We start from the raw sequence: 26,870 nt of genomic DNA, 5'->3' as shown, positions 1-26,870 counted from the left end.
GATTTTTTAAATGCTGTTAATTGGGTCTCAAAACCACTTTTCTCTCCCTGATACCTTAGAAATCTGGTGTTAAAAATCAAAGCTTTGCTGGGTAAGATTCCTAGATGGCAGATTATTCATATCCCGAGATCTGGGAATGAATTGGCAAACAACCTTACCAAATTGGGGGTGAAAAGAGCCACAGACCTGTTGCAAGTTCTTCCTTAATTGTCATGTTATGCTTTGTCTGCTTGCTCGACTTCCTCACTGGGTTTGATGACTCCTTTATGCTTCAAGATTCATGATTTGTGTGTATAGAGGTTTAATGTGGTCTTAGTTCAGCCTTGCCCATGGTGATATTGGGAGTTTTGAATTTTGTTGTTCTTGATTTTTGCTTGGTGCAGCAAGAGAAGGAAACAGGCATGCTGGTTACGTTTCATCGTCTTATTGACTTCTTTTTTAGTTTTATATTTTGGGCTGATGGGGATGTGTTGGCTAAAGGATTATATTTAAATACTATGATGAATGGTTTAAAAGATAAGGTTTTTTGATATTTTTGTCAATCAGTTTGTCAGGTCAAGACAAATACTCTTTTCAATTTTGACCTTCATCTGTTTGTATATGAATTTTCTTTATTTATGAATGAACTAACTTTCAAAAAAATAAAAAATCTTTATAACCCAAATCGTCCGAAGAAAGACAAAGGAAACAGCAGCAGGAAGCCATGCAATCAGCAAGATAAAAGATATTGAGTTGTCTCCATAGAAAGCATGGTATAGCTGTGTCAGGATTGCACCACTCAGACCAACATAAGACTTTAGCAGGCCTAAAACACTTCCCCTGCTTTCAGGGAAGTTTTTGACACAAGTGACAAGAGCCCCGGTAGTGGCAAAGGCTTGTGAATTTGCACCTAAGCAGATGTATACACACATTTGCCACACAAGGGGTTTGGCTATGCGGCCAGTGACAGCAAGCCATATCATGAAATAGCCAAAGAAATTCATGACTGACCCAATCAAGAGAACCACCCACGGCGGTGTTACCTCGTTGATTAGCCCTGATAGGACCCCAACGTTTGCACCCAAGTCCTTGGAAAAGCTTAGCAGATTGAGAGTAGTTTGATCGTACCCCAAAGATGTTTTAATAACATTTGAATATAGACCAAACATATATGCTGCACCAGTCACGGACATGATAAGCAGTCAAGCAAAGACCATGAACCAACGTCCAATAATCAGGTTCAACCCGTAGCTCTGCACCTCTCTCCAGCCACAGCCACCACCACTGAAATGATCCGCCACCATCATCTTTTTTTTTTATCTCTTGTTTTCACTTTTTGCTAACAATTTCGCAATCCTAAAACACACTGTTTAGGCAGGCTAGCTACTAGTTTGGAAGATCAGAAAAGCACATATTTATAGCTTTTTTATGAGGTTAAGGCCATTTGAACTTTAAAGGATAATAAATTTCACGTAGGATATCAGAGTTGACTGGCTAAGAATGGAGGATGCGGTTTCTAAGAAGGAAAAGATAAGGGGATACAATATCCGTACAATAATCAGATGAAGGCACAGTATACTTCAATTATATGACACCGGAAGACGTTGGGCCACAGGATTATTACTATTTGTTGGCACTCTTTTTACCCAAGAATGAGCCAACTTTTATTGATTCATGTTCAGGATTTACCATTTCTTACCAAGTCACTTTCACCGTAAGAGTTATGATTATATTTTGGCCCCTTACAATGACTCAGGCCTTGGAAAGTTCATGGCACTTGGAAATCCATCATTGAGGCGATTAATGAATTTGCAATGGCATTTAGCTTTCAACGCCACTTTAGTCCAATGGGGAAAAATAATTCAAAAACACAGTAGCCGGTGGAACAGTCAATTTAACTCACTAGGCAGGCCTCCGAAGTGGGTTGGGTTTGTTTAAGTTATGTTTTTACTCATCCTATAAAACATTTACATTCCAATGCTAGAATTTAAAATATTCTGCTACCGACATATCAACGTAGTTGCTACTTTCTCAAGACAATTTCAGATGTCTCTGTCTGTTACTTAAAAGTCCCCGAGTCTTCTGAGGGGTAGTGAGGCTTGAATCATTTTTGAGCTCTATTGTTGGACATTTTCAAATAAAAATATGATTTCATATCGAAATAGAAAGAAAGTTGTGACTGTTGGAAATTAAAAGAAGGGTTGTGTCTCAAATAGTGTCTGTTGAGAACAGGCATCTATGCCTATAAAAGATGACCCTCCTTATCCAATGAAAAAAAAAGAAAAACAGTAATATCTCTCATTCTTCTTCCTCAAACATTTTCCAAGTTTTCTTCTATACTATTTTCCTGTAGAAAAAATATTATAGAAGTTTGATAATCTTGTTATACTCCGGTGAGTGCTCAGTGGATTGATTTCGTCAGTGCAAAACGCCATCAATCACTGGGCTTCATTGTATCTTCGAGGTTTATACGCCGGTAACTCTTTTGCACACTACAAGTGGGGGCGAATAAAACCTTAAGGACAGTGGCATTGATACACGCCTTGAAGCCAATTTCTAAGTTTTTCAGTTTGATGTTCTAACATCTGCCACCTCGTAAATTAGGCCCAATGGCCACCAAATAGCCTTTTTTTTGCCATGGGTTAGCATTAATACTGTTTCCAAGAGAATCATGTAGTCTGCACGAAAAGGTTACTAAGAAAAAATAAAAGAGTCTAAAATTTTTTAAGTTTTAATTAAAATTTTAAATAAATTTATTAATTTTTAAAATAAATATTTTATTTTAAAAATTTTTTATTAGACACATAGACCTAACCGTTAGTCAATCTTTAATATTTCCGTTAATTATTAAAAGAACAATTTAGTACTCTTTTCCTTTGGGAGGCATCTGTCGTGAGGGGGTTGGTCGGCGAATGAGAGCGCAATTGGCTAGTCACATTGTTTGAGAGAAAAAGAAATAGGAGAAAGAAGAAAAGACAATTTAATTTTTTCATATATTCTGTTAACGACGTTTATATTTTTGATGCAGACTGTTTATTTTGAAAAATAATGAATGGAGTGAAGTTATGACTAGAGAGACAAATGAACTAATTGGGTTAAGCTCCTTTCTTTACCTTTTAACATGTTCATCCTCTCTTTACCTTTATTTTTAGTAGGGGCGAAACTGGTTAACTTTTGTTACAAGACAAAAGATGTAAAGGAATAAAGATTAAAAATTTTTAAAATTAATATGTTGAACTTAACCAATAATTAAAAAATTTATAATAAAAAATAATTTTATATAATATGTAAATCAAAAAGACCAATAAAAGAAAGACTTAATATAATCTTTTGAGAAAGTTGTGCTCGACGTTTCTTAGATTCAAATTCATTAATTATTAATTCTGTGTTAAAAGGTTAGTAAAGTCTTTCTAAAAATAAATAATTAAATTATGTGTAAAAAACGTATCATTCATTTTGTTTTGGAGTTTTATTTTTATAATTTTTATTGTTTAAAAGACTTTCTTTGTAGTTGTTGTAAATATCAAAAGAGTCAAAACAAGTCGAATTAATATATCAATTAAGTGGTAATTTCTTAATTTTCTTGTTTTTACTAATCTCTGGTACACTTCAAAAAGTGTCTTAATATTTTTAAAACTTGAGTGATAAAGTATATCAAGTTCATAATTCCTTAATTGTAACATCAAAAGAAGTCTTTTTTGCTCTGTGAAATCTTAAGAATAAAAACTCTCTTCTAAGTTCTTATTAGGATCCAAAGTATAAATAGTTATTTTATTTTTATTTAAATTTAAAATACTAAATATAAAACTATAATACATAAAATATAAATAATTAAATACGATATGTAAGATTATACATAATGGTTAAATATATAAATAATATAAATAAAACGAAGAAGATAAAAGAAAATTTTACTTTTTCTTAATTTTGCACAATGGTTCGTTTTTCCTTATTTAAACTCATAAGCTCATAATTCTTTTTTGAAAAATGGAATATGGTTCAGTGGTGAGTTATAGATAAAAAAATAATAAAAATAAAAAAATAAAAGAGAAGAGATAGAGAAAAAAGAGAGAGAGAGAGAAAAAAAAGAAGTGTAGAGAAACTTAAATTAGAGTAAAGTTGAATAAGTTTATGGAATCATTTTATTATTTTTTATTTATATTAATTATTAAATAAAAAATTATCTTGAAAGAGTATTAAAAAATATAATAAATAAAAAATTTCAAAAAATAATAATAAATGAAATTTTTCAAAAATTTTATCCATGCACTAGTGATAGAGTATATCGGTCAGAGTTTAGTCAACAGCTAACAAGTTAATCACCCCGTTGATTATGAATTTTTTCCTTTTCACTAAGAATGTATAGATTATGCCAAATCATACAAACCCCAAACGGGCTTACCTTTTGTGAGATGTGTTGGGGTGTCTTACTTTTCCATGGCAGTGATTAATGACCGACGAAGACTTTGAAATTGTGCAGGTCAATGAAGAGGATAGCATGCCGCTTTTGCATGGTATAACTTCAGCCACATGGCCATGTTTCTTGCTATGGCGACAAACACTGAAACGCGGTATTCGTCATGAGGCAATTCAATTCCCATTAATTTTGATGGCAACGCAAGGCATATTTTCTCCCTTCATTTTGTTTCTTAAAGTGCTGCATATCATATTGAACAAGTAAGATTATAAATACTTATTAAATATTATTTTTAATATATATATATATATATACATACACTATTAAATATATTTAATTAAATAAAATTGATAATATTGAAAAAAAAAGTTTGATTTTATCTCTTAATTCACTGAGATTAAGATTGTCACACTATTTACTATTTTAAAACTTTGGAATTTTTTTTATGAAACTCTTTGATTTTTTTAAAAATAAAACTGAAAAAACACGATTAATCGAACTTTAAAAATTCGTAAAAGATTCAAGTAATTTTAGTTCAAAAGACAAAAAGCCTCTGCTTTTGACGAACATCAATTAAATAATAGTAAGCAGAGTATATAATATTTGCGTTAGTGCCAAGAATAAAAGTGAAAAAAACAGCCACATTGGGAGATTTCACAATTCATGAATTGACACTTGACACTAAAAAAAAAGTGAAAATCCACAGTTGGAAGCAATCAACGAGGGGCAAGGGGCCCAAGGGCCCTTAGCTGCCTACTCCCACACGGCTTTCAACTATTGACAAGGAAACTGCTCGTGCTAGAATCTGGGCAAAGTGAAATAGTCAATGACGCAATTACACTCTGACCTTTGCACATCGTGGAATCGTGATTTCCCAATACTAAAAGTTGAAAATGTACCTATGCAAATTGCGTAAGTAGGTAAAGGAATGTTGTGCGCGTATTTGCAGCCAAGAAATTCATGGCCAAGTATTTTCCATTTCTGGTTCTCATTTTATTTCTTTTCGTTTCTATTCAGTTTTCATCATCAGCTGTTCCTATCCTAAGGCAAGGCTCGTCTCTGTCCGTGGAGAATCCAGATGACATTTTGGTCTCGCCAAGTGGCGTATTCTCCGCTGGTTTTTACCCCGTTGGCCATAACGCTTATTGCTTCGCCATCTGGTTCAGCAAGCCTTGCCATGATGGTAGCCACACCACAGTTTGGATGGCAAACCGGGATACTCCTGTTAATGGGAGGCGCTCAAAGCTCTCCATACTGAAAACTGGCCATATTATCTTAACTGATGCGGGAGAATTCATAATTTGGACGAGCAACAACAGAGATTCAGAGTCCTGGTCACAGTTAAAGCTCCTTGATTCAGGTAATCTTGTTCTCCAAACTCCAGAGAATGTTACTCTTTGGCAAAGCTTTGATTCACCAACGGATACTCTTCTCCCTGACCAACCACTCACCAGGTACAAAAGTCTTGTATCAGCACGAAGCCAAACTAACTATTCTTCAGGTTACTACAAGCTGATATATGACTACGATAACGTTCTTCGTCTTGTCTTGGATGGTCCTGAAACATCCAGCATCTACTGGCCGGATTCAACCCTCCTGGACTACCAACAAGGAAGAACAAGATACAATGACAGCAGAATAGCAGTGCTTGACTCTCAAGGTTATTTTACATCTTCTGACAAACTGGAGTTCCGGTCAACTGATTTTGGTAGAGGACCATGGAGAAGATTGAAGCTTGATTTTGATGGTAACCTTAGACTATACACACTTGAAGATCAAAAAGGGATATGGTCTGTCACATGGCAAGTTATGTCTAATCCCTGTAGAATACACGGAGCCTGTGGACCAAATAGTATATGTAGCTACGATCCAAGTTCAGGCCCAAAGTGCTCTTGCCCACCGGGATTCAAACTGAAAAACCAGGCAGACTGGACAGATGGATGCGAACCAGAATTTGACCTTTCTTGCAGCAATCATGATATCAAGTTTGTCAAACTCCGTCATGTTAACTTTTTTGGCTACTATTACGATATTCTCCGTAATTATACCTTAAAAGAGTGTGCCAAGGCTTGCTTGGATTCGTGTTGTATAGCCTTTCAATACAGATATTTCCCAGAGGATGGTGCTTATCGCTGTTATTCAAAATGGGAATTGCGGAATGGACATCGTTACTCTAGCTACAATGGAACCTTGTATCTGAAACTCCCAAAATCATTCACTTACGACAAAGCTGTTGAGGAATTCAAATTAAATTGCTCGAGCAATCAGACAAAACAGCTGGAAAGAGCTTATCACAAGGAAACTGGATATGGATCGTTAAAGATTTTGATTTGGTGCGCTTCTGTAATTGGATTGATTGAGATGATCTGCATCGTTCTGGTGTTCTGTTTCTTGTATAAAACCCAGCAAAGTTCTGATACAGCAACTTGCGGCTACCTTGTTGTTGCGCCTGGATTCAAAAAATTCTCCTATGATGAGTTGAAAAAGGCAACACGGGGATTCAGTGAAGAGATTGGACGAGGGGGAGGTGGGGTGGTTTACAAGGGAGTTTTGTCTGATCAACGAGTTGCAGCAATTAAGCGACTCAATATTGAAGCTAATCAAGGAGAAGAGGAATTTCTTGCAGAAATAAGCACCATAGGGAGGCTTAACCACATGAACCTAATTGAGATGTGGGGATACTGCGCAGAGGGTAAGCATAGGCTTCTGGTATATGAGTACATGGAAAATGGATCATTGGCAAAGAACCTCATGTCCGATTCGCTTGATTGGAAGAAGAGGTTCCAAATCGCGGTAGGCACAGCAAAAGGTCTGGCTTATTTGCATGAAGAATGCTTAGAATGGGTTCTGCACTGTGATGTCAAGCCTCAAAACATACTGCTGGATTCTAACTACAATCCCAAAGTAGCAGATTTTGGCCTATCCAAACTGTTCAATAGAAACAGTCTTAAAAGTTCAAGCTTTTCCAAAGTTAGAGGAACAAGAGGTTACATGGCACCTGAGTGGGTTTACAATCTGCCCATCACCTCCAAAGTAGACATCTACAGCTATGGAATTGTCCTCCTGGAGATGTTAACAGGGAGGAGCCCAGCAATAGGTGTTCCTGCGGTTAAAAACAGTGGAGAAGTATGGCACCAGAGTTTAGAAGAATGGGTTAAAGGGAAGAAAAATGGAGCTGCTGCAACAACGTCTTGGGTAGTAGAGCTCATAGACCCTGCCATTGGCTACGATTATGACAGAAATAAATTGGAAAATCTGCTGGAGGTGGCTATAAAGTGTACAGAAGCCGACAGACACGCAAGACCATCCATGAGCCGAGTAGTTCAAATGCTTATAGGTGACAAAATTGATCCTAATTAGCAGCGACAATAATAAAACTGCAGGACACCCTGACAGGCCTTGTTAGGTGCGTCCCAGTATCTTTCCAATAGTTAGGATTTCTCTGTAAACATATAATTTTGTTTTAGTGTCTATTAATTATTAATGCAATTCTAGCTACATCGGAAATTCAACGCAATGAGAACCTTATTCGAGTTCTGGAATAAGTCGATGGGTTGTGGATCCTTCTGTTGCCTTTTTTATTCTTGTATTGGTCTTTTGCTTTGTGGCTGTGAATGTGCAGGTTAAGGGCTGGAACTTTTTGTTTTTCTTTTGTACCAGCCGGTTGGTGGATCTTTTTGTGTCTTGTGTGAGTATGTACAGCTTGTGGGCTGGGATTTTCTGGGTTATGATCAGCTGGTTGGGACTTCATGTGTTCAGGAAAGTGTTGATGTGCGCTCCTGTGATTTTGACGTACAGGAATAGGGATTTTCTTGTTTTGGTATAGCAACTCTAGGAGTGAACTTTGTAAGAAGATTTGGAACTGTTTTATTCAACTAGTGTAAAACAGTGCAAAATCCTTTTGTCAGCTCCACAGAGGTGGTTATCCTCTGTTTCTGAACACATGAATTTTCCAAAAAAAAACATATCAACCTAGTTTTGTCTAGGCTAGGTATCAATATCATGGAGTGAATCTGACCCACAAAAAGAAACATTAAACATAAGTAATTCATAGGCATGAAGAGGGAAACATCAAAATCCAAATTTGTGTTGTCTTTTTTCTTTTTTTGGCTTAACTGATTCAAGTATAGACTAAATGAAATTGAGTTCTTTATTACCCATCAGAAAGGGCTGTTTTTTCTGGAACGGCAACAGTTGCATTGTCTTCCATTTCCCTTAATGAAAGACCGCCATTTCCTGTTGGAGCCACTCCTGCTTGGGACTCCACCACTTCCTCTTTGAACTTCTTGTAGATATCACCTTTGTAAAATGTTCTTGTCCGAAACACCAAAATCAATGAAACAATACTCCCGAACAAGGTAGCAGCAGTGATGATTAGAAAAGCCAATCTGTAACATTTTGCCCCACTGCAGTTCAAGTCCTGCCCAGGTTCCCTAGTACGTCCTAAAGCTTCCATTTGCTTCACAGCTTCCTTATCATACAGATGACCCGCCACTCTCACATTGAAAATGTACGATCCGACTGGGCTTGAAACTGACCCAACATTGTACATTGTGGAGTAGTGTTTAAGACCAAACAGTTCAGATATAATAGCACACAGTAGAGGCAATTGGGCTCCTAGGCAAAATCCTGTCATCACTGAAGCAAAATAAAGAGAATTGGGGACTGCAAAGGCAATCAAAAGATGGCCTACACAAGACAAAAGAATCACGAAAGTGAGCATCAGTGGACGAGGGAAGTTGTACTTTGTCAGGACAATTTCGGATAAATAACCTGCCAGGACCCGTCCAAGGAAATTCCATATGCTCACTAGTGATATAAATGTCGATATGCTATGAGTCGGATAGCCCAATGATTTACCAAGTTGACCCAGATTGTCAATAACTGTTAATGCTCCACCAGTGCCACAAGCTGTTGCAAGAAAGAGAATTAGCATGTCAATGCTGAAAATTGCTTGAAGAATGGTGTAGTCCTCCCCTCTGTCGGGTGGCTTGAACATGTTTTTAATACAATTAAAGGCCTCCTTTTTTGCTCCTGCTGGCTTTGCTGGAACTGCAGGAGGATTTTCAATCACAACATTCAATTGGGAATGAGTACTTGAGGCTTGTGTTTTGCTTGCCCAAACATTAAATTCCTCTTTAATTACAATAACAAGTGGGAGTAGTAGTAAAATAAGAACAACAGAAGCACTTCCAATATACTCAATTCTGGTAAAGCTGAGTCTGTTTTGCAAGATAATCACGATCATGATAAATCCAGCAAGTCCCAGAGCAATGTAGAGGAATCTGTAGAAAATTTTGAGCTCTCTCACCATCCGAACGACTTTCATAATCCGAATTGTTCGAAGAAAAATCAAGGGAACAATGGTTGGAAGCCAAGCAAGCAGCAAGATTAGAGCCTTTGAATCATCCCTATAAAATGCATGGTAGTACTGAGTCATGATTGCACCACTTAAACCAATAAACCCCTTCAAGAGGCCCAAGACACAGCCTCTGCTTTCAGGAAAGTTCTTAACACATGTGACCAGTGCACCAGTGTTTGGAAATGATTGCGAATTTGCAGCTATCCACATATATAAACACATCAGCCAAACTTTGGGCTTGGCTGTGCGGCTTGTGACTAATAGCCATATCATGAAATAGCCAAAGAAATTCATTACTGAACCCATGGAAAGAACCACCCATGGTGGCACAACTTCATAGATGAGCCCTGACAGGATTCCAAGATTACCACCCAAGTCCTTGAAGAAACTTAACAAATTGAGGGTTGTTTGATCATACCCCAATGTTGTTTTAATGTCATTAGAATATAGACCAAACATGTATCCCGAGCCATTGACCGACATAATAATTAGTGTAGCAAAAACCATGAACAATCTGCTGGAAAGTACAGCCAAGAAGAAGCTCTTCATCTCCCTCCGACTGCTGCCACCAGTTTTTTCAGTTAGGACCGTTTTCTTACTTGAGTTTAAGCAGTCTCCACCACTGAGCTTTGGCAGCCGGCAATTAGAGTCTACATTTAAGACAGAAATGAAACAGCTTTGGCATATTTCCGAGATTAAGTCCCTTAGAACCAAATTTGTCTTAGATCTTTGTCTTGTACTAATTGGATGAACATCCTTGAATTTTATGTTTCAAAAGAATCAAATTCCATTTTTCAGCGCCATTGAAAACTGTCTGTACACATCAAAGTCATAGAAATCTGTTTTTCTTCCCCTCAGACACAAGTGATCTCCATCACCAAACATTTGTATACTTGATTTGTTTGCATTAAGAAGCTATCAAGGCAAGTCAGATTCTTGTCGTTTCAGTCAAATATATCTAAAGCATCTCAATTATTGCAGTTAATTTATAATCCAATTGCGATTTGTAATTAGATAATCTTACTGTGCTACTAGTCAGTAATCGTTTGAGGCATTATGACTTCTTGTATTTCTGACCCAAGACTGTAATAATTCCTTGCTATGATTTGGGAAGCCCAACAAGCTTTTCATTTTTCCATTGAAATGATAATCTCATTTCAGTGTCATCTTAGCCCAAATGGAGACCAAACAAAGCCCAATTAAGTTAATTACTTAACTGTAATCTTATTTTCGCCATAAACTTTGTTCTACCACCCCCACACACCCTTTTTGTTTTCTGCTATGGGTAAATCCTTTCTTAACTCATTCTGCAATTTAAACAGGCTATGCATCAATCATAAAGTATTCAAAGGAACAAATTAGACAACCATGCTTTCTACTCGATTGGATTATAGAAAAAGAAAAATTCAGCGTATGCATTTGAATGCCGGCTACAATGTATATTTTCTCTGATATCACTCCAGTCTTCAATATGGTTCAAGGTCAAGAAAGAGACCCACCATATATATAAAGATTTGGTTTCTTATTATATCCACTGAATAATTAATTTTCTTAATATTGTATTACAAGTTTGATTAGTTGAATTAATACAAAAACATCACAATAAGCCTTTTTCTTGTGATTCCAACAAATTTGTGTAATCAAATAGAATGCACTCTCAAAAGGTAACTTCATTGCTTTTCTCTTTGATCATCAAATTAACATTCTCAGTTGGACTTATTCACTGACAGATAAGTTCCATATCAATAAAAAGCTAATTTTTAAACATATGTTGCAGTCCGATTTAGACATACAATGACTTTAAGACTCCGATTGCGTAGGGAAGTGGATCTAGATACATACTAAATTCAACTAAAAATAATTAAATTAACAAAATAAATGTCATTTACTTATGAAAAGTAATACTATATGCTGAGATTGATACATAGATATCTCCTTAGTTACAATTATGGTGATGTCATAATAATAAAAAGTTTCATAATTAATTACATGAGACTAATCTTACCAGATAATTTAGTGAAGAGTATGCATGTGAGTTGATACAAATTAAAAGTTCATTCTGTCAACTAAATATATCTCAAAGACTCAAACTATCCTTTCTTCTCTCGGTAGATAAAATAATATTCTCCTGGTGATATTTACAAACAAACACCAAAAGAAACAGCTAAGACTACCTTCAAATGCCAAAACTTCGACTTGAATACAAGCCAAAATTTTATTTTCTTTAATTTCTTCCCTCTCAATGGTTAATTAAAACATTTTTCTCGTGTGATGATTCCAATCAAACAACAGAGGAAACAGCTAAGACTAAACCGATCTTAAGGGGACAAAACAGGGGAGTTGACAGGTTGAATTGTTGTGCAAAGAATGAGATAAAAAGCCTTAGTTATTAGTCCACTCATTTTTTTTTTTTGCATCTCAGTTTTCCCGATGTTATGACAGTTACATACCACCTAGCACGGAATATGAGGACTTGTTTCACGTCTTAAACGGCAATGACCTGTCCTTTGATTGATCGGGTCCGAACCATCTTCATCCATTTGTCTGACGTATCTTTTCAGGCCCCACTCTTCTTTTTAGGCGCCAACCATTGCCGGCCTCTCTGATTATAAACTTGGCTCTGTTTGCCTCTCACTATTGCTATCATCCCCTAACGTTTTCTTTCTTTTAACCTCAAAGTTTGGCGAAGAAAGGAACAGCTGGCAGTTATGGCGGATCCTGGAAAGATGGAAGAAGGGCTAGCTCATGCAGAAGTTGCTCCTGACCAAGAACGTAAAGATAAGCGTGATGGAAAGGTGGAGAAAGAGGAGGGTGTAGCAGCAGATCGTATTGGAAATGATAAAGAAGAGAGGGCGGCTACCGCTCAAGTTGAACAACAAAACTTGGAGGAGCAACCACTAGTCAAGCAAAAGACCAAGAGGGTTGCCACCTTGGATGCATTTAGAGGGCTCACCGTCGCGGTGAGTGCACTAAGACTCGAACCCAAAGTTTAAGAAAAGATAATAAATTCGAAATGAACAATATATATGCGTAAATTTATGAAGTGGTTGTTATTTAAAAACTAAATGATGATTTTTTGCACTGTCTTGTAGCTGATGATATTAGTAGATGATGCTGGGGGAGCATATCCGAGGATTGATCACTCACCCTGGAATGGCTGCACGCTAGCTGACTTTGTGATGCCATTTTTTCTCTTCATTGTCGGGGTAGCAATAGCCCTAGCTCTCAAGGTAACAAATCCGATGCCTTTCTTATGTTATTCTGGGTTTAGATTATCATGTTCTTCCCTTTCGGTCCTGCAAGTACGTCCATATGTCCTACTGTCAGTTCCACAATACTTGGGTCGACATAGGGGACACAGTGTATGTGCATCTTTCAAACAAGTGGGAATTTCTCCAACACCAGGCGTGCAGAAATGAACAACACCCAATTTTGAGAAATGGGGTTTTAGAATTCTTCCTCAAGAACCACAAATATATATTCAGATATGGTTGAGGCAATGGGAGTTGTGTCAGTTTTCTCTGAGAATTCTATCAAACAATGAGTGCTAGGGTTGCATACAGTTTGATTCAATTCAGTTTTGGAAGAACTTTCGGTTAATGTGCAATATTTTGGTTTCTCCCAAACCGAACCAAATAGGTGGTTGACCTAAACCGAGTTCAAATGATTCCAATTCGATTCAGATTGATTTGATTTCCCCATTTTTTAAAAAATTAAAGATCTTTTTTTATATTATTTTTAATTTATTTACCGAAATATTAAAAAAATAATTTTTATTGTATACTATGAATCAAGAATCCAATCGAATCAAATAAGTAATTTTAATATTTTAACTTACGTTTGATCCAAACCAATTGATTATTGTTATTTATATTAAAGTTTAGTTTCTTAATTGTTTTTCTCAATCTTACTTGGTGTTTACATGGGAGTTCAAGCATTATTGATTTAGTAAGTTTTCAAATATAAATCATATGATCGTTTAAATTCAAGTTATTAATAGTAATTAATTTAAATTTTTATGAAAATTTTAATAATCAGATTCACGTCTAGTATAAAATAATATAACATAACATATTAGATAATTCAAATATTTTGTACTTTCCCATTAAATAAGGTCGTGTCATTATTTTAAAGGGTGTCTTCACAGAACTCTGACTATTGTACTATTTTATAAATGCAAAATGTGATTTTGGAGATAGAATGTAAATTTTTCAATTGAGTATAATTTTGATCAAAACTTAAAAAATTTTATACAATTTACTCAAATTTTAAAAATAAAATACTCTTAAGTAAAATTTTATATTTTTTTATTCGATTTATTTCTTACCATCAGAACAGCAGAATCAAATTATAAGCTGATTAGTACCAACCAAATATTGGACACCTATAAAAAAAAATATGCGCACTATTTATCCATGGCAATAGGCAATACACATATGTCTAAACAATATTTATTTTTCTATCAAAAAGTGATCATAATTTGCATCCAAACATTTGATTTATTGATTAGTTCATAAATTTCGTAATTAAAAATATGAGATCAAATTTTTCTTCCTTAAAAAAAATCATAATTTGCACTATAATTATTTAATCTAATTAAAAAATGCATGTGTTGTCCTTTGTGAGTCTAATAATTAAATACATGAGTTGTCATTTCTCATAAATTTTGTCTCCCCTGTTGCAGAAAATTCCAAAGATCAAGGATGCAATTAAGAAGATAAGCTTAAGAACCCTGAAGCTTCTCTTTTGGGGAGTTTTGTTGCAAGGTAGGCTTCGTACCCAAATATCCCAATCATTATCATTTGATGCCATGCCAGCCTTGCCAGGGGCTATGCCATTTTAGCCTCCAATTCCCCCTATGTTAATATAATATGTTTTTATATCTTTGGACTAGACCATTTAAAATGAAGTCTCCTCCTAAGTTTTGAAGGATTTATGCCATTAAACTAGCCAACTCAAAGAAGTTGGCAATGCCTAATTTTAATAAATATATAGCAGTAGCCTTCATTGATATGCATGCTTAAATACTTAAAGGTAGATGCACATAGACTTGGACAGGAATCAATGCTTAGTGAATATTGCGATTGCTAACCTGCAGGTGGATACTCCCATGCGCCTGGTGATCTTGTCTATGGAGTTGACATGAAACAAATCCGATGGTGTGGCATCCTCCAGGTAATAACACCTGATCCTTAGCAGAGATTTTCAGTCTTTTCTTTGGCCTATAATTCTGTTCATGTCAACAATATAATGGCGATTGCACACATCCAATATGAACAGATTTATACACTAACGTTTGTCTTCAAAATTGATGTATGAGCGAATCATGAATTTCTTGCTTGCAAGCAGAGAATAGCATTGGTTTACTTCATTGTAGCCATGATAGAGACACTGACTAGAAAGCACAGACCAACAGTTTTGGAACCTGGACGTTTATCAATTTTTACTGCATACCGCTGGCAATGGTAAAGAACCACAAGTTCTATACTTCTATTCTAACAAAGATGTATTAGTATCGTTGCGACGACGGTTCACCTAAAGTTACAACCATTTTTACCTATTGAAAATCTAGGATTGGAGGATCCGTTGCTTTTGTCGTTTACATGATCACAACGTATTCACTATACGTCCCAGATTGGAGTTTTGAGGTAGACAATGGCGATGAAGCAACGAGATACACGGTACTGTGAATTACAGCTCAAATGCTCCCTGCATAAAATTGATCAGAATCGAGTTTCCCCAGAACTAAAACTAATGACTGAGTTTATTTTGCTATTGCTGCAATTTTAAGGTCAAATGTGGGATGAGAGGACACCTAGGACCTGCTTGCAATGCTGTTGGTTATGTGGATCGAGAGGTTTGGGGCATTAATCATCTCTACTCAAGTCCTGTCTGGCAACGCCTAAAGGTCAGTCCAGATCAGGGTGGTCAGGAAATTTCTGAGCTTCATTTTCCTATAGATTAGCAAAGTCATCACTGCTTACCATCAATTTTACTTTGTTTCAACAAAATTGTAGGCTTGCACTCTTAGTTCTCCAGGTTCTGGTCCTTTCCGTGAAAATGCCCCAAGCTGGTGCCGTGCTCCATTTGAACCAGAAGGCTTACTAAGGTTTGTTGATTGACCTAAACTTCTCATTCTAAGTAATCCATACCTACCCAGAACCCAGTGATTTGATTGGTTGATGTTCTTTCTTAGTTCAATTTTGGCTATCCTCTCCGGCACCATTGGGATCCATTGTGGACATGTTTTAATTCATTTCAAGGTTAGAAACATGCGAAACTAAATGTATCATGAATTGTGGTTGCCAATCAGCCTCAAGAAGGGAACTAAAAATGAAAGCGGTCTTTGTAGGGTCACTCTGAGAGGCTCAAGCAATGGGTCTCGATGGCGTTGGGCTTAATTATTGTAGCCATTATTCTTCATTTTACGGACGGTGGGACTCCTGGAATAACGCATTTGAATCCTATGATAGATACAATTTCCTTCGGAGCAATGCAAGATGAAATTAACCCATGTTGCTTGTCTGCAAATTTGCAGCTATTCCCATCAACAAGCAGCTTTACAGTTTCAGCTATGTGTGTTTCACAGCCGGTGCAGCAGGAATTGTTTTCTCTGCATTCTACGTCCTGGTAAAATAATTTCACACTTTTCAGCTAGTCAATATTCCTAAGGCTAATGGTAACTGAAAGTGTTCTGTTTGTCTGTTTTCCCTTGTGAAATAAATCGACAGATTGATGTATGGGGATTCAGGACACCATTTTTGTTCCTGGAATGGATAGGAATGAATGCAATGCTGGTATATGTGCTTGGGGCACAAGGCATCCTTGCAGCATTTGTAAATGGATGGTATTATGAGTCCAGCAACAACACCCTTGTAAGTACTTCCATCATGTTAAGGTTAAACATTTTGACAATCTTAGCTTCTTGCAGGATCAGCTAATGGAATTTTTTCTAAATAAATCCTATGCTCAGGTCTATTGGATCCAAAAACACGTCTTCATAAATGTTTGGCACTCGGAGAGGCTAGGGACCCTTTTATATGTAATATTTGCAGAAATTGCTTTCTACGGAGTCCTTTCAGGCATCTTGCACAAATTGGGTATATATTGGAAGCTATAAGAGTCAACATTGCTACAGAATATAGGAAGGACTAGATAATGTGTAATACTTGATTTACAAATTGTACATTAGATTTTTAAACATTTCTCTTTCTTTCTTTCTCCCTCTGTAAACCTTGTTTGCTTGTTCAAATTTTCACCTGCTTGCTAATAATAGTTAAATTTAGAATTGTTTAATTTGAACTTTATTTTGGTCACTGCTTCCTTTCTTTAACAATGTGTTGGGTTAATGAGAAGAGAAATCTTAAAAGCAGAAATAAATTAAGTACATTCCAACACAATACAAAGCAAGAACAAGAGAAAAGCCCCTACAAATTACATATTCAAAATATGTACCACTAACTCCTAAGACAACTTTCTGCAGGCGAAACTTTATGTATCAGGAGATCATATGAGATGAGCAGTCAAACCCTTTTTCAGCAGAAATCCAGGACTTTGCAACTGCACCTAAAGAGAAAGCTATGATCGTTAAACTTACGAAAGATTGTTCTCAACTTGAGACTGCTCATTTTAACTCTAGGCAGTCTGCCAAATATAGGACTCTTCTACCACTTATATCGTACAGTATAACTTGTCAGCTGCAAAATCCCTCTGCAACTTTGGATGCGTTTAGAGGGCTTACCATAGTAGTAAGTCTATGACTATATAAGCCTTACTTGACAGCTTAACAGCTTATTATCTTACTTCTATTTTAAGAGCATTAGAGGATGCTAGCCTCTGATTGTCTTTACCCTTACGTTATCCTTTGATGCAGCAAATCTTCTTATCTATGGAGATGCTGCTGGTCTGTTTAGACAACGTTCAAACTATATATCCATCCATGCAGGAAAAAAGAAAGAGAAGAAAATCTTCTTATTTGTTGTGTGCATGAATAAATTATAGTTCCCTGCACTTCAAGTAAGAAATATTCACATAATTTACTTAATTTTAAGCTACCAATAAGCCTTAAATTAAAAAAAAAAAAGAAAATGAATCATTTTGTAAGAGACCATAGAATTAATAAAAACTGAGTAAGTTTTTTGAAAACAAATGCTAGAAATGATTTTGAGCGTGTGCTGGTTTGTAGTTGATTAGACCATGCATGCTGGCATAGCATATCCAGGCCTTGATCACGCACCATGGGATGGATGCATGTTAGCTGATTTTGTGATGCCATTTTCCTCTTCATTGTTGGGGTTGCAATTGCCCTGGCTCTCAAGGTATATATACTCTTTTCTCTAATTGTGGCTTTAGACAAACCATATTTACAACTTATTAATTTCCATTTGTTCTCTGGCTTTCCCAGCTATTATAATACAAGTCAGATGTCTCTGATAAACCTTGATCTCAAATTTACAGAAAATTCCCAAGATCAAGGATGCAGTTAATAAGATAACCTTAAGGACAATAAAGCTTCTATTTTGGGGAATTCTGTTGCAAGGTATGCCATAAACATGTGAAGCCATTACCACAATGTACATGGTTTTCTCTGTCACATGACTCTCAAGTGAATCAAAACTCTTAACCTCTGAACTTCTATATTGACACACTGCAGGAGGATACTCTCATTCTTTAGCTAATAAGATTGATCTCGTTTATGGGGTTGGCAAGGAGCTCATTAGATGGTGTGGCATTCTCCTGGTCCTCTTTTACATAGCTAGTCATTGTTCATCTTTGAAATTCTCCTTGACTGAGCATACCGATAATATTGACAGCGTTAATACATGTAAGAAAGAATCAAAAAGCAGCTTTAATCATAGTGACATTTTTCTAGGAATTGATTTTGAAGCCATGTTGATGGTAACCGCTGTTTTCTTTCGTGAAAGCAGAGAATAGCATTGGTATACTTCGTTGTAGCTCTGATAGAGACTCTGACTACAGAATGGAGACCACTTGTTATAGCATCAGGACATCTATCCATTTTCTTTGCATATCGATGGCAATGGTAACCAAGTAGGTCAGCTTACTCATACCAATTGAGAGACGATAAAAGGGCCAATCTTTCATCCGTACCCATATTTATGGAACAAAACTTTGATACTTTTGCTAAGACAATGGGAGTAATGTGATTGGTCTACATTGAATCCAGGGTTAGAGGGTTCACCGCGTTTGCCATTTACATGATCACAACTTATTCATTGTATGTTCCTGATTGGAGTTTTATCGATCACGAGGGAGGAACGAAATATACAGTATGTTCTGAATAGCTGATCAAGTATAACAAGATTATGCAATGATTGATGTACTTGTAACAGCTTCTTTACCCTTTTCGCCAATTTTAGGTGAAATGTGGGATGATGGGACACTTGGGACCTGCTTGTAATGCTGTTGGGTATGTGGATAGGGAGATTTTGGGCATAAACCATCTCTACAAGAGCCCTGTATGGCAACGTCTAAAGGTGTAGTCCCAAAAAGGCAGAATGAATCATTTTGAATTTTCCTTTTCAAGTTCCAAAAAATTCTTATTCTCAATCATTTCAATGAACTTGTAGGCTTGTACGCTCAATTCCCCACGTTCAGGCGCTTTTCTCGAGGATGCTCCAGGTTGGTGCCATGCTAGTTTGAACCAGAAGGTTTGTCAAGGTTTGAAACTTCCTTATCAACACACTATATACACTCTTTTTTTTTTAAGATTAACTATGAAGTGTATTCATATAAAAGGAAAACCCATGTACACAAAAGGAGAGAAAACTTGACAAAATCAGACCAGGATCCTCTTCTGAACTGGCTGTAAAAAAATAGCCAGCAAAAACCTAAGTGCTGCACAAGAGAGTTGACAGCAAAAAACAGGCAAAATACCACAATCAGCCCTGAAGCAAAAAGAGACAGAGGGATAAGTAAGAGAGAGGGATAACACACTATATACTACTTAACAGAGCAAAAAAGATTATTTTGAGCTAGACATGATTTAATAGTCCTTTCCTTTTGATAGTTCAATCTCAGCTATTCTCTGGCGCACCATAGGCATCCATTACGGGGCTGTGCTGATACAATTCAAGGTTAGGAACTCAATTAAGTTGCTTGAACTATCATTAATTAGACATCAACTTTTAGAAGTAAGGAGTGAAATTTTGCGTACGGTCACTCTCAAAGGCTCAAACAACCGGGTATCAATGGGGCTTGGCTTACTTATTCTCGCCTTCCTTCTTCATTTTACTCATGGTCAGTTTCCTTGACAATGATTTCGTCCTCTGAAATCCAATTGGATATACCAATGAGTTTTGTAATTACTTCTTGACTAAATCAAAAATTATGAAAGGATCTTTCCCCACTGTTTTGCAGCTATTCCTATCAATAAACAGCACTACACCATTAGCTATGTCTGCCTCACAGCTGGTGCAGCAGGAGTTGTATTTTCTGGAGTCTACATTCTGGTAATAAAAAGAAAGCAGCAAACCAACTGTCCACATATGCTAATCTTTATAGCTAACTATATATAATTGTGTAATAACCAGTCAGAAATTCTTTGGTTTCTTTTCTTGGTTGTCCCTTGGGAAAAATGAACAGATTGATATTTGGGGGCTGAGAACTCCATTTCTATTTCTGGAATGGATAGGGATGAACTCCATGCTGATTTTTGTGCTGGGGGCACAAGGTATACTTGCAGTATTCATCAATGGCTGGTACTATAACCACCCTGATAACACACTTGTAAGTGTCTGCTTCCAGTTAATTTTATTAAGCAGATCAGTTTGGAATTTTCAGTCAGTTGAAATTATCACCTGAAAATGCAGATTGAACAATGAATGCTCAGGTCACTTGGATCAAAACTCATGTTTTCATAGATGTGGAACTCGAGGAACCTAGGGACTCTTTTGTATGTGACTTTCGCTGAGATCACATTCAATGGAGTACTTGCTAGAATCTTAAATAAGTTGAGAATGTACTGGAAGCTGTAATGAAGCAAATTTTGTTCAATAAATTGGAGGATCTTCATTAGACATTAAACAGATTTGTCTTCTTTTTGTCTTTTCTTGTTTGTCTGTAAAATAATGTTGGATAGCAATCACTATGAACAGATATGCCTCACTCATCTTCATCAGGTAGTCCAAAACTCTTTGCTTCCAAGTTGTTTAACTCTTACCCTTTGAATTCTGTCAAAACCCAGAAAAAAACCAGAGTTAGATATTAAAACAATGGATAAAATACTCTTACTTTTTAAATTTTTATTGAATTTACACAGATTTATTAGTTTTTGAAACGAACAATTCATCCCAAGAGTGTAAACATTAATAAATAAAATTGTGAAAAAATTAAAATATTTTTTCTTTTTTTATTAATTTAAAAAATTATTATTATCTTTTTTAAAAAAAATAAAAATAAAAGCTCCGATGCTCCTAGCAGAGTTTTTTGTAAAATAATAAAATTATCTTTGTTATAAAATAGTTGACAACAAAAAATATTTTTACAAAATAGAATATCTATTTTAAAAATTTATAAAACTTATAATTTCAATCAAAACTTAAAAATAAAAAATTTACCCCAAAACATTTGTTACATCTATATCAACTACAGGTGAACTAGTTTCTTTATTTTTAATGGATAACAACAAACTACATGTGGATCATCTCAAAGGACTAATCTTCATTGAACTAGGAAAATTTAGAATTGGAATATGGGGAACCATTGGCCCTTATCCCTTGCTGGTATTAAAAAAGGAAAAAATCTTCGGTGGAAATATCTTGACATGCAACATGACAATCTGTACATTATTGAAGTGATCGAAATCGACATGTTAACCATCAAACCATAGCTATTTCCGATGTGACATCTTATTTCTGTAGAATCTGAAGAGACATCCATGATTTGTTGGATAAGTTGCAAACCAAGAGCAAAGAAGTCTCCCTACAAATATGCTCTGGAATGCAATATTCAAATACCATAACCAGGGTTTTCGGCATCTGTAGTCCTCAACATTAAGAGAGAGAGGACAAAACTGATAAGAATCAATTCAATTGGAAGGCAAAGAAGAAGTTTGAATAGAGAACAGGGGTGGGATGGAGCCGAAGTATTAAATTTTTTCCACTGTATGACAAACTTGTCGCAATCATTCTTGAAAGACTTTGGCTTAAAACCTAAATAAATACACAACTAGCTTGTATACTATTTAAAACTGGTTGATGCTGGGATTTCTCAAACTGAAAAAACATGTTCACACATACTTGAACAAAGCAACCATATCACAGGGAGTTGTCCATCAATATGCAGGGGCTATACAGTTGTGTGGACAAAAAGAGCGGCACGGAGATTCGGCACAAACTTATGGCATAACTGATAATATGCGAAAACTGGAAAACGCTGTTTTTTTCTACAACATGTTCTGCATTTTTTAGTACAGGGAGATGAAAATATGATTAAGAAATTTCGTCGGATTGCTTGATAGTACCCAACTGACCCACCAAAGGGTCCACCAACAAAGATACTTACACAACAAGATATGCATGATTTCTAACTCTGTGCTACAACTTTCAAGTATACATTGCCACAAGAGCTTTACTATTCCTTTATCTCCCTGCTACAAACTCATCTCTACATCACAAGCTTAGCCTCGCAGAAGCTGCAACCGTAAGATACGAAATTTTAGAGATGTGATTCATAATTTACAGCGACTGCACAGCGGGGCAGGGCAAGTATACTGTACAGGGGCCATGGCCATCCAGGAGGAACAATGTTGTGATCATAGTTATTCCCAACCCATCAACAGCTTCCAAACTCCTTCCTCAACCGTTCTTCTTGGAACAGATAAGCTAGCACCTTCATCTAGTAGAACTCTGTAAACTTCCCACTCTCGATCTCCGATCATGTGTCTCCCAATCTCTGCCTGAAAAATATGTATACTCAAAAAAGTTATACAAGCAATTTGCAAAAGAAAAGCTGAGAAACATTAATTGACTAAGAAAAGACAGTCTTTTCTCTAAATAAACAGCATTGCATTCTGTCCAAGCAGTATAATACATGTAATACATTGGATTCATGTTTCGACAGGCAGCATATCGGTAAACATGTACCATATCCTACAACTATATAAGGGACAGCAAAGAGGAGTAAGAGAGCAAAGCATATATGAATATTATTGCATTTCACAATCCCCTAGTCAGACTAGGAGTTGGAAATTGATACAGAAATTTATAATGCAGACTGGATATGGAAAACATGCAGCCACAGCCGATATCAACCCTAACACACTGTTAAGTTCATAATCCCAATGATGCAAGCTAGTTTTAAGCAACAAAAATGAATTTATTTACATGTGAAAACAAAATACAGGAAAGCAGAGCAGAACTCCAGTCGAAGCTTAATGGCACAGAGCTTAGGAAGTACCGAGAAGATGCAAGTGTCAAGCATCTTTAAAGCAAGGGTAATGTCATAAAAAACAAGAGGCCGGCCCTTGCTTGACAACTCTACAGGATTTGCAACCAGAAGCTCTGTATCAGGACCCCGGCTCATTACAGCTACTCTGAGTGGTTGGAGCAGTTCCATCTGCAGACGTGAGGACAATGCATTTTGCTTGCTAGGATCAACTATCTTCTTTCCATCAGCTTGCATTATAAACAGGTCAATCTCACACTTTCTTCCTTGTTTTATATAAAAGCGTCCATATGAAATCTAGTTACATTATAAAATTGAGGTATTAAGATGGTGGAACTAGTATTAGTTACATGGGCTAAGATGCTTCTCTTTCTCCAACTGAAAATTAAACAAGTAAAAAGGTGCTTCCACAATTTTGAAAGGAATCACGTCAATTATGATTGACAGATACACATGATAACAAAAAACATTGTCTATAAAAGCATAGCAAGAGTGGTTTTATAAATTCATGGAGGTGGGGTACTTGGCAATACACATAACTAAGTACAGCCACATGAAAACAACAGAAGGATAAAAGCCATTGAATTGTCAAGGTTCACATACCAAAATTTTCAAACAAGATATATTCAAATGAGAATAAAAGCAATATTATAAATTATTCAAGCTAGAATATTCCTAAAACCAATCTTCCCAGAAAAGATCGGACATATGTCCATGATTAACTGCAGCATGACACTTTTGTAAAAATTCAGTAAAACATTGATTCATTATATACTAGCAATTAGTATATTTACCTGAATGTTGTAATCCTTTAGAGTTCTCATTATGTCATACAGAAGACCTTTATGATCTTGGCAAACGATTTGAACAAGCGTGTGAGCAGGACTCAGCGAGTTGTCCATTGTGACAGAAACACTGTTGGAAGTTAGTGATACACTTGGGAGTTTATTGGACATCTCTAGGTGGAAAATATCTTCTGTTATTTGAGACGGGAGAAATGGAGATGCCTGAGAACATGCAGTAATTTGAGGTCCAACCTTTTCAATGTTACAGCTAATCACAGCTTCCTGCATAACATCTTCCAATGCTTTGCAAGTCTCCACCTGCCTCTTTTTTGTATGTAATAGTTCCCTGGAAAAAAATCACAATATTTACAAAGGATGTTACTTCTTGAAAATTAAGAATCATATAAACAAGATTTTGTTCTTCCACCAAAGGGTTGTAGAAACTTAAGGTGGAGATGCAAGCTGCCTCAGCATATCAGAGTTATAGTTACTATGACCTAAAATATCCTTTTAAAACCAATTTAATCTATTGCCCTATCAGATAATATTTTCTTGTCTACATCAATTCAGCTCTAAATCCCTTAACCCTTTCTCCCACATACATATATAGTTTGAATAGAAGCAACAACAAACCTCTACTTAGATGTGCATGTTGTTATAATTCCAAATACATTTGCAGTCATTTTTAAAGAAGCCTAACTGATCAAAGGTAATGAACATGATATATTAACTGAATTGCACTTGTAATAGTAGCAACTTACATGAAACATAAAACTAGTTCTCAAAGATTAGCAAAGCACATAATCTAATTTTGGAGAGATCATATCAAAGAAGCAAAACCTGGTATCTGTAACAAAGAATAGGTCCATCACTGACCCGTCTGGAGTTGTGGATACCTTCACTTTCTTTATATTGAGTTCGAGACTACACAGAACTTCTGTCACATCTGCAACGAGAAACTTCTAAAATTCAATCACTAATATAGTTTGGACCACATTTGTGCTCAAATTCTTCATAAGAAGACCCTATCATGAAGATATATGAAGTAGGAAAGCAAAAACAGAAAACCATTTCTTCATGCCCTGTATGATAGCTGAACTAACAGGGGGAAAAAAACAGAACTCGGATCTCTAAAATTCAATATTATGTTTAAAAAAGGATAAATCCCCCTTGATTTATAATATATATATATATATATATAATTGAGAACAAAACTTCGTATGAATTGAAACTACACCAAGATGTTCTCAAAAGAAGAAGAAGTTCACCATGTAAAAGGCCTTTTCTATCATAACAGCAAAGCTTGAGGAGAAACACATCAGGAGGCTTTGGAGGCTGCAATTCAGAACGGTAATAAGAAATCCCAGAAGCTGAAGAGCAAGAAGGGCAAGCCCCAATTAGTCTTTTCTTCAACAATTCCCATCTCGAAGAATCCCATCTTGTTGCAGGCTTACAAACTACCCAAAACACTATGTAGCACCATTTCCCATCTGTAGATACATCTTCACAACACAAACAAAAATTTTTTTAAAAAGGTGGTAATTAAGACCATAAAAATCCAATTAAATAACCAAAATTAAATCAAACTATCGAAATTTTTTTCATAGCTTCTCAAATGCCCATCATTTGTTTCACTCAACTGAAGATAAATTAAACCATTTTTTGACCTCCAAATAGTCCAAAGATTAAAACTTGAAAGACCAAAATACCCAAATTTTCATCAAAGTTAAACCAAAACCACAAAATCTCCATAGCTTGTTTCACAGAATAAAAGTAAAAGCTCAAATGAAGATAAATAAAACACATGCATAAAAATTGGGTCGGCTTCCAAATAGCCAAAAGACTTTGAACTTGAAAGAAAAAATTCCAACTTCATTTTATTGCTAAAGAAAATGGTTGATAGCTACAAAAACATGCAATCATTTTCTTGAAAAAAGAGAACTTGGGGTTACCTCCTCTAACAATGCTAAGACCAAAAAAGAGCAAGATGCGGCATAAATCACAGCCCAAACCAGTTTTATCAGGGCAGTTAACAGTGATAACACTTGGTTCTCCTTCTGTCTCTGATTGCCTTATGATCACTACGTCGTCGTGTAGAATACCCATCTTTCTTTACTCTTCTTCTTCTTCTCCTTCTTCTACTACTACTACTCGTTCAAAGCTTGAAAAACAGCGAAAGAATTTTCCTTTAATTCATTTGGGGTGGTTTGGTTCATTCCTTGCTTTTTATGAGCTGTTGTTTTGCTGTGTTAAGGAGTACAGAGGAGCAGCGGTAGTGTTCTGGAGACAGAGAAAAGGCGAGAGAAAAACAGAAAGCAAAGCAACTCAGAGAGAGAGAGAGAGAGAAAGTCAGTGTTTTGCTGCCTCCTTTTCTTTGCTTGTGCTTCACTTGTAGTTGTTGTTTACTAGTCTATTTTTCTATTTTCCCTTTTACCCATTTCGTTTTTTCTTGGCGTTTGGTGATGGGGTTTTCAATATCTCCAGCCAGATGCCCAACTCCAACCAAGCTCATAAGCACAAACCCCTGCCCTGTTTTGACAACAAATACCATTTGCTTTCTAACCTTCTACTTTAAGGGGTAATACACCTCCTCTCTATCTATTTTGCATAAACCATTTTTAATTATTTTATACACGAACTATTAGAAAATACATTAAAACGACAGAATTTAGCATTTTGTTGAGCAAAACAATCCCCAATCATAGATTCCTCATCCTGTTTTTGGATTTTGCTAAGCTTGGATTCCTTATCCCACCTCTCTAAATATTATCCTCCCCCTTCCCTCCTACTCGTTTCAAACATTTTGGGACCCCCGTATCCGTAATCTTCCCAGCAGTACTGTGTGGCAGTGACACGGTCCAACATTATTGGACGTTCTTTATATCCTCCAAACCAATATAAAAATAAAAAAACTTGTGTG

At 36.1% G+C, this 26,870-nt stretch overlaps 4 protein-coding genes and 1 pseudogene across 6 annotated transcripts; 3 read left to right on the top strand and 2 right to left on the bottom strand.

The window, feature by feature from the left end:
- The first annotated feature begins 5,232 nt into the window (after nt 1-5,232).
- On the top strand, nt 5,233-8,070 carry LOC110420842 (putative receptor protein kinase ZmPK1). Of its 2 annotated transcripts, XM_089784245.1 has the most exons (2): nt 5,233-5,308; nt 5,414-8,070. In XM_089784245.1, exon 2 carries the CDS (start codon nt 5,600-5,602, stop codon nt 7,754-7,756), a length of 2,157 nt encoding a protein of 718 aa, XP_089640371.1. In that variant the 5' UTR covers nt 5,233-5,308; nt 5,414-5,599; the 3' UTR covers nt 7,757-8,070. The 2 variants fall into 2 exon arrangements, with proteins under 2 accessions (XP_089640371.1, XP_021289900.1); XM_021434225.1 differs by lacking the exon at nt 5,233-5,308 and having other exon boundaries at nt 5,323-8,070.
- Nucleotides 8,071-8,549: 479 nt separating this feature from the next.
- On the bottom strand, nt 8,550-10,307 carry LOC110420692 (protein NUCLEAR FUSION DEFECTIVE 4-like). The gene has a single exon (XM_089784289.1). It carries the CDS (start codon nt 10,305-10,307, stop codon nt 8,550-8,552), a length of 1,758 nt encoding a protein of 585 aa, XP_089640415.1.
- Nucleotides 10,308-12,438: 2,131 nt separating this feature from the next.
- Nucleotides 12,439-17,038, top strand: LOC110420684 (uncharacterized). Its single transcript, XM_021434060.1, has 13 exons — nt 12,439-12,718; nt 12,851-12,988; nt 14,443-14,524; nt 14,857-14,933; nt 15,108-15,223; nt 15,331-15,439; nt 15,550-15,666; nt 15,776-15,867; nt 15,955-16,021; nt 16,111-16,192; nt 16,297-16,388; nt 16,490-16,633; nt 16,732-17,038. The coding sequence occupies exons 1-13, from the start codon at nt 12,467-12,469 to the stop codon at nt 16,876-16,878; spliced, it is 1,515 nt and encodes a 504-aa protein (XP_021289735.1). The 5' UTR covers nt 12,439-12,466; the 3' UTR covers nt 16,879-17,038.
- A 300-nt stretch (nt 17,039-17,338) lies between these two features.
- Nucleotides 17,339-20,755, top strand: LOC110420691 (uncharacterized; annotated as a pseudogene).
- A 1,385-nt stretch (nt 20,756-22,140) lies between these two features.
- On the bottom strand, nt 22,141-26,426 carry ACR10 (ACT-like superfamily protein). 2 transcript variants are annotated; one of them, XM_021434187.2, is made up of 6 exons: nt 25,903-26,426; nt 25,219-25,452; nt 24,791-24,896; nt 23,960-24,296; nt 23,178-23,336; nt 22,141-22,677 (listed from the first exon to the last, which is right to left on the bottom strand). In XM_021434187.2, the coding sequence occupies exons 1-6, from the start codon at nt 26,054-26,056 to the stop codon at nt 22,540-22,542; spliced, it is 1,128 nt and encodes a 375-aa protein (XP_021289862.1). In that variant the 5' UTR covers nt 26,057-26,426; the 3' UTR covers nt 22,141-22,539. The 2 variants fall into 2 exon arrangements, with proteins under 2 accessions (XP_021289862.1, XP_021289861.1); XM_021434186.2 differs by having other exon boundaries at nt 23,178-23,462; nt 25,903-26,424.
- Nucleotides 26,427-26,870: the final 444 nt, after the last annotated feature.

Source organism: Theobroma umbraticum, unplaced genomic scaffold (genome assembly GCF_002168275.2).
Source record: "Theobroma umbraticum cultivar Fairchild unplaced genomic scaffold, ASM216827v3 scaffold_86.0, whole genome shotgun sequence".
NCBI classification, from domain to species: Eukaryota; Viridiplantae; Streptophyta; class Magnoliopsida; order Malvales; family Malvaceae; genus Theobroma; species Theobroma umbraticum.
The sequence above is the reverse complement of the archived record's forward strand: the minus strand, read 5'-3'. Positions and strand labels throughout refer to the sequence as shown.

What these genes read in the sequence shown, in the direction of transcription:
- LOC110420842 (XM_021434225.1), top strand. Translation starts at nt 5,357, where the DNA reads ATGGCCAAGTATTTTCCATTTCTGGTTCTCATTTTATTTCTTTTCGTT.
- LOC110420692 (XM_089784289.1), bottom strand. Translation starts at nt 10,307, where the DNA reads ATGAAGAGCTTCTTCTTGGCTGTACTTTCCAGCAGATTGTTCATGGTT.
- LOC110420684 (XM_021434060.1), top strand. Translation starts at nt 12,467, where the DNA reads ATGGCGGATCCTGGAAAGATGGAAGAAGGGCTAGCTCATGCAGAAGTT. An exon ending in TTAGAGGGCTCACCGTCGCG is followed by an intron (nt 12,719 to 12,850) that starts GTGAGTGCACTA and finishes ACTGTCTTGTAG; the next exon opens with CTGATGATATTAGTAGATGA. An exon ending in ATGAAGCAACGAGATACACG is followed by an intron (nt 15,440 to 15,549) that starts GTACTGTGAATT and finishes TGCAATTTTAAG; the next exon opens with GTCAAATGTGGGATGAGAGG.
- ACR10 (XM_021434186.2), bottom strand. Translation starts at nt 26,056, where the DNA reads ATGGGTATTCTACACGACGACGTAGTGATCATAAGGCAATCAGAGACA. An exon ending in TAGAAAAGGCCTTTTACATG is followed by an intron (nt 24,897 to 25,218) that starts GTGAACTTCTTC and finishes TTCTCGTTGCAG; the next exon opens with ATGTGACAGAAGTTCTGTGT. An exon ending in TTCTTTGTTACAGATACCAG is followed by an intron (nt 24,297 to 24,790) that starts GTTTTGCTTCTT and finishes ATTTTTTTCCAG; the next exon opens with GGAACTATTACATACAAAAA.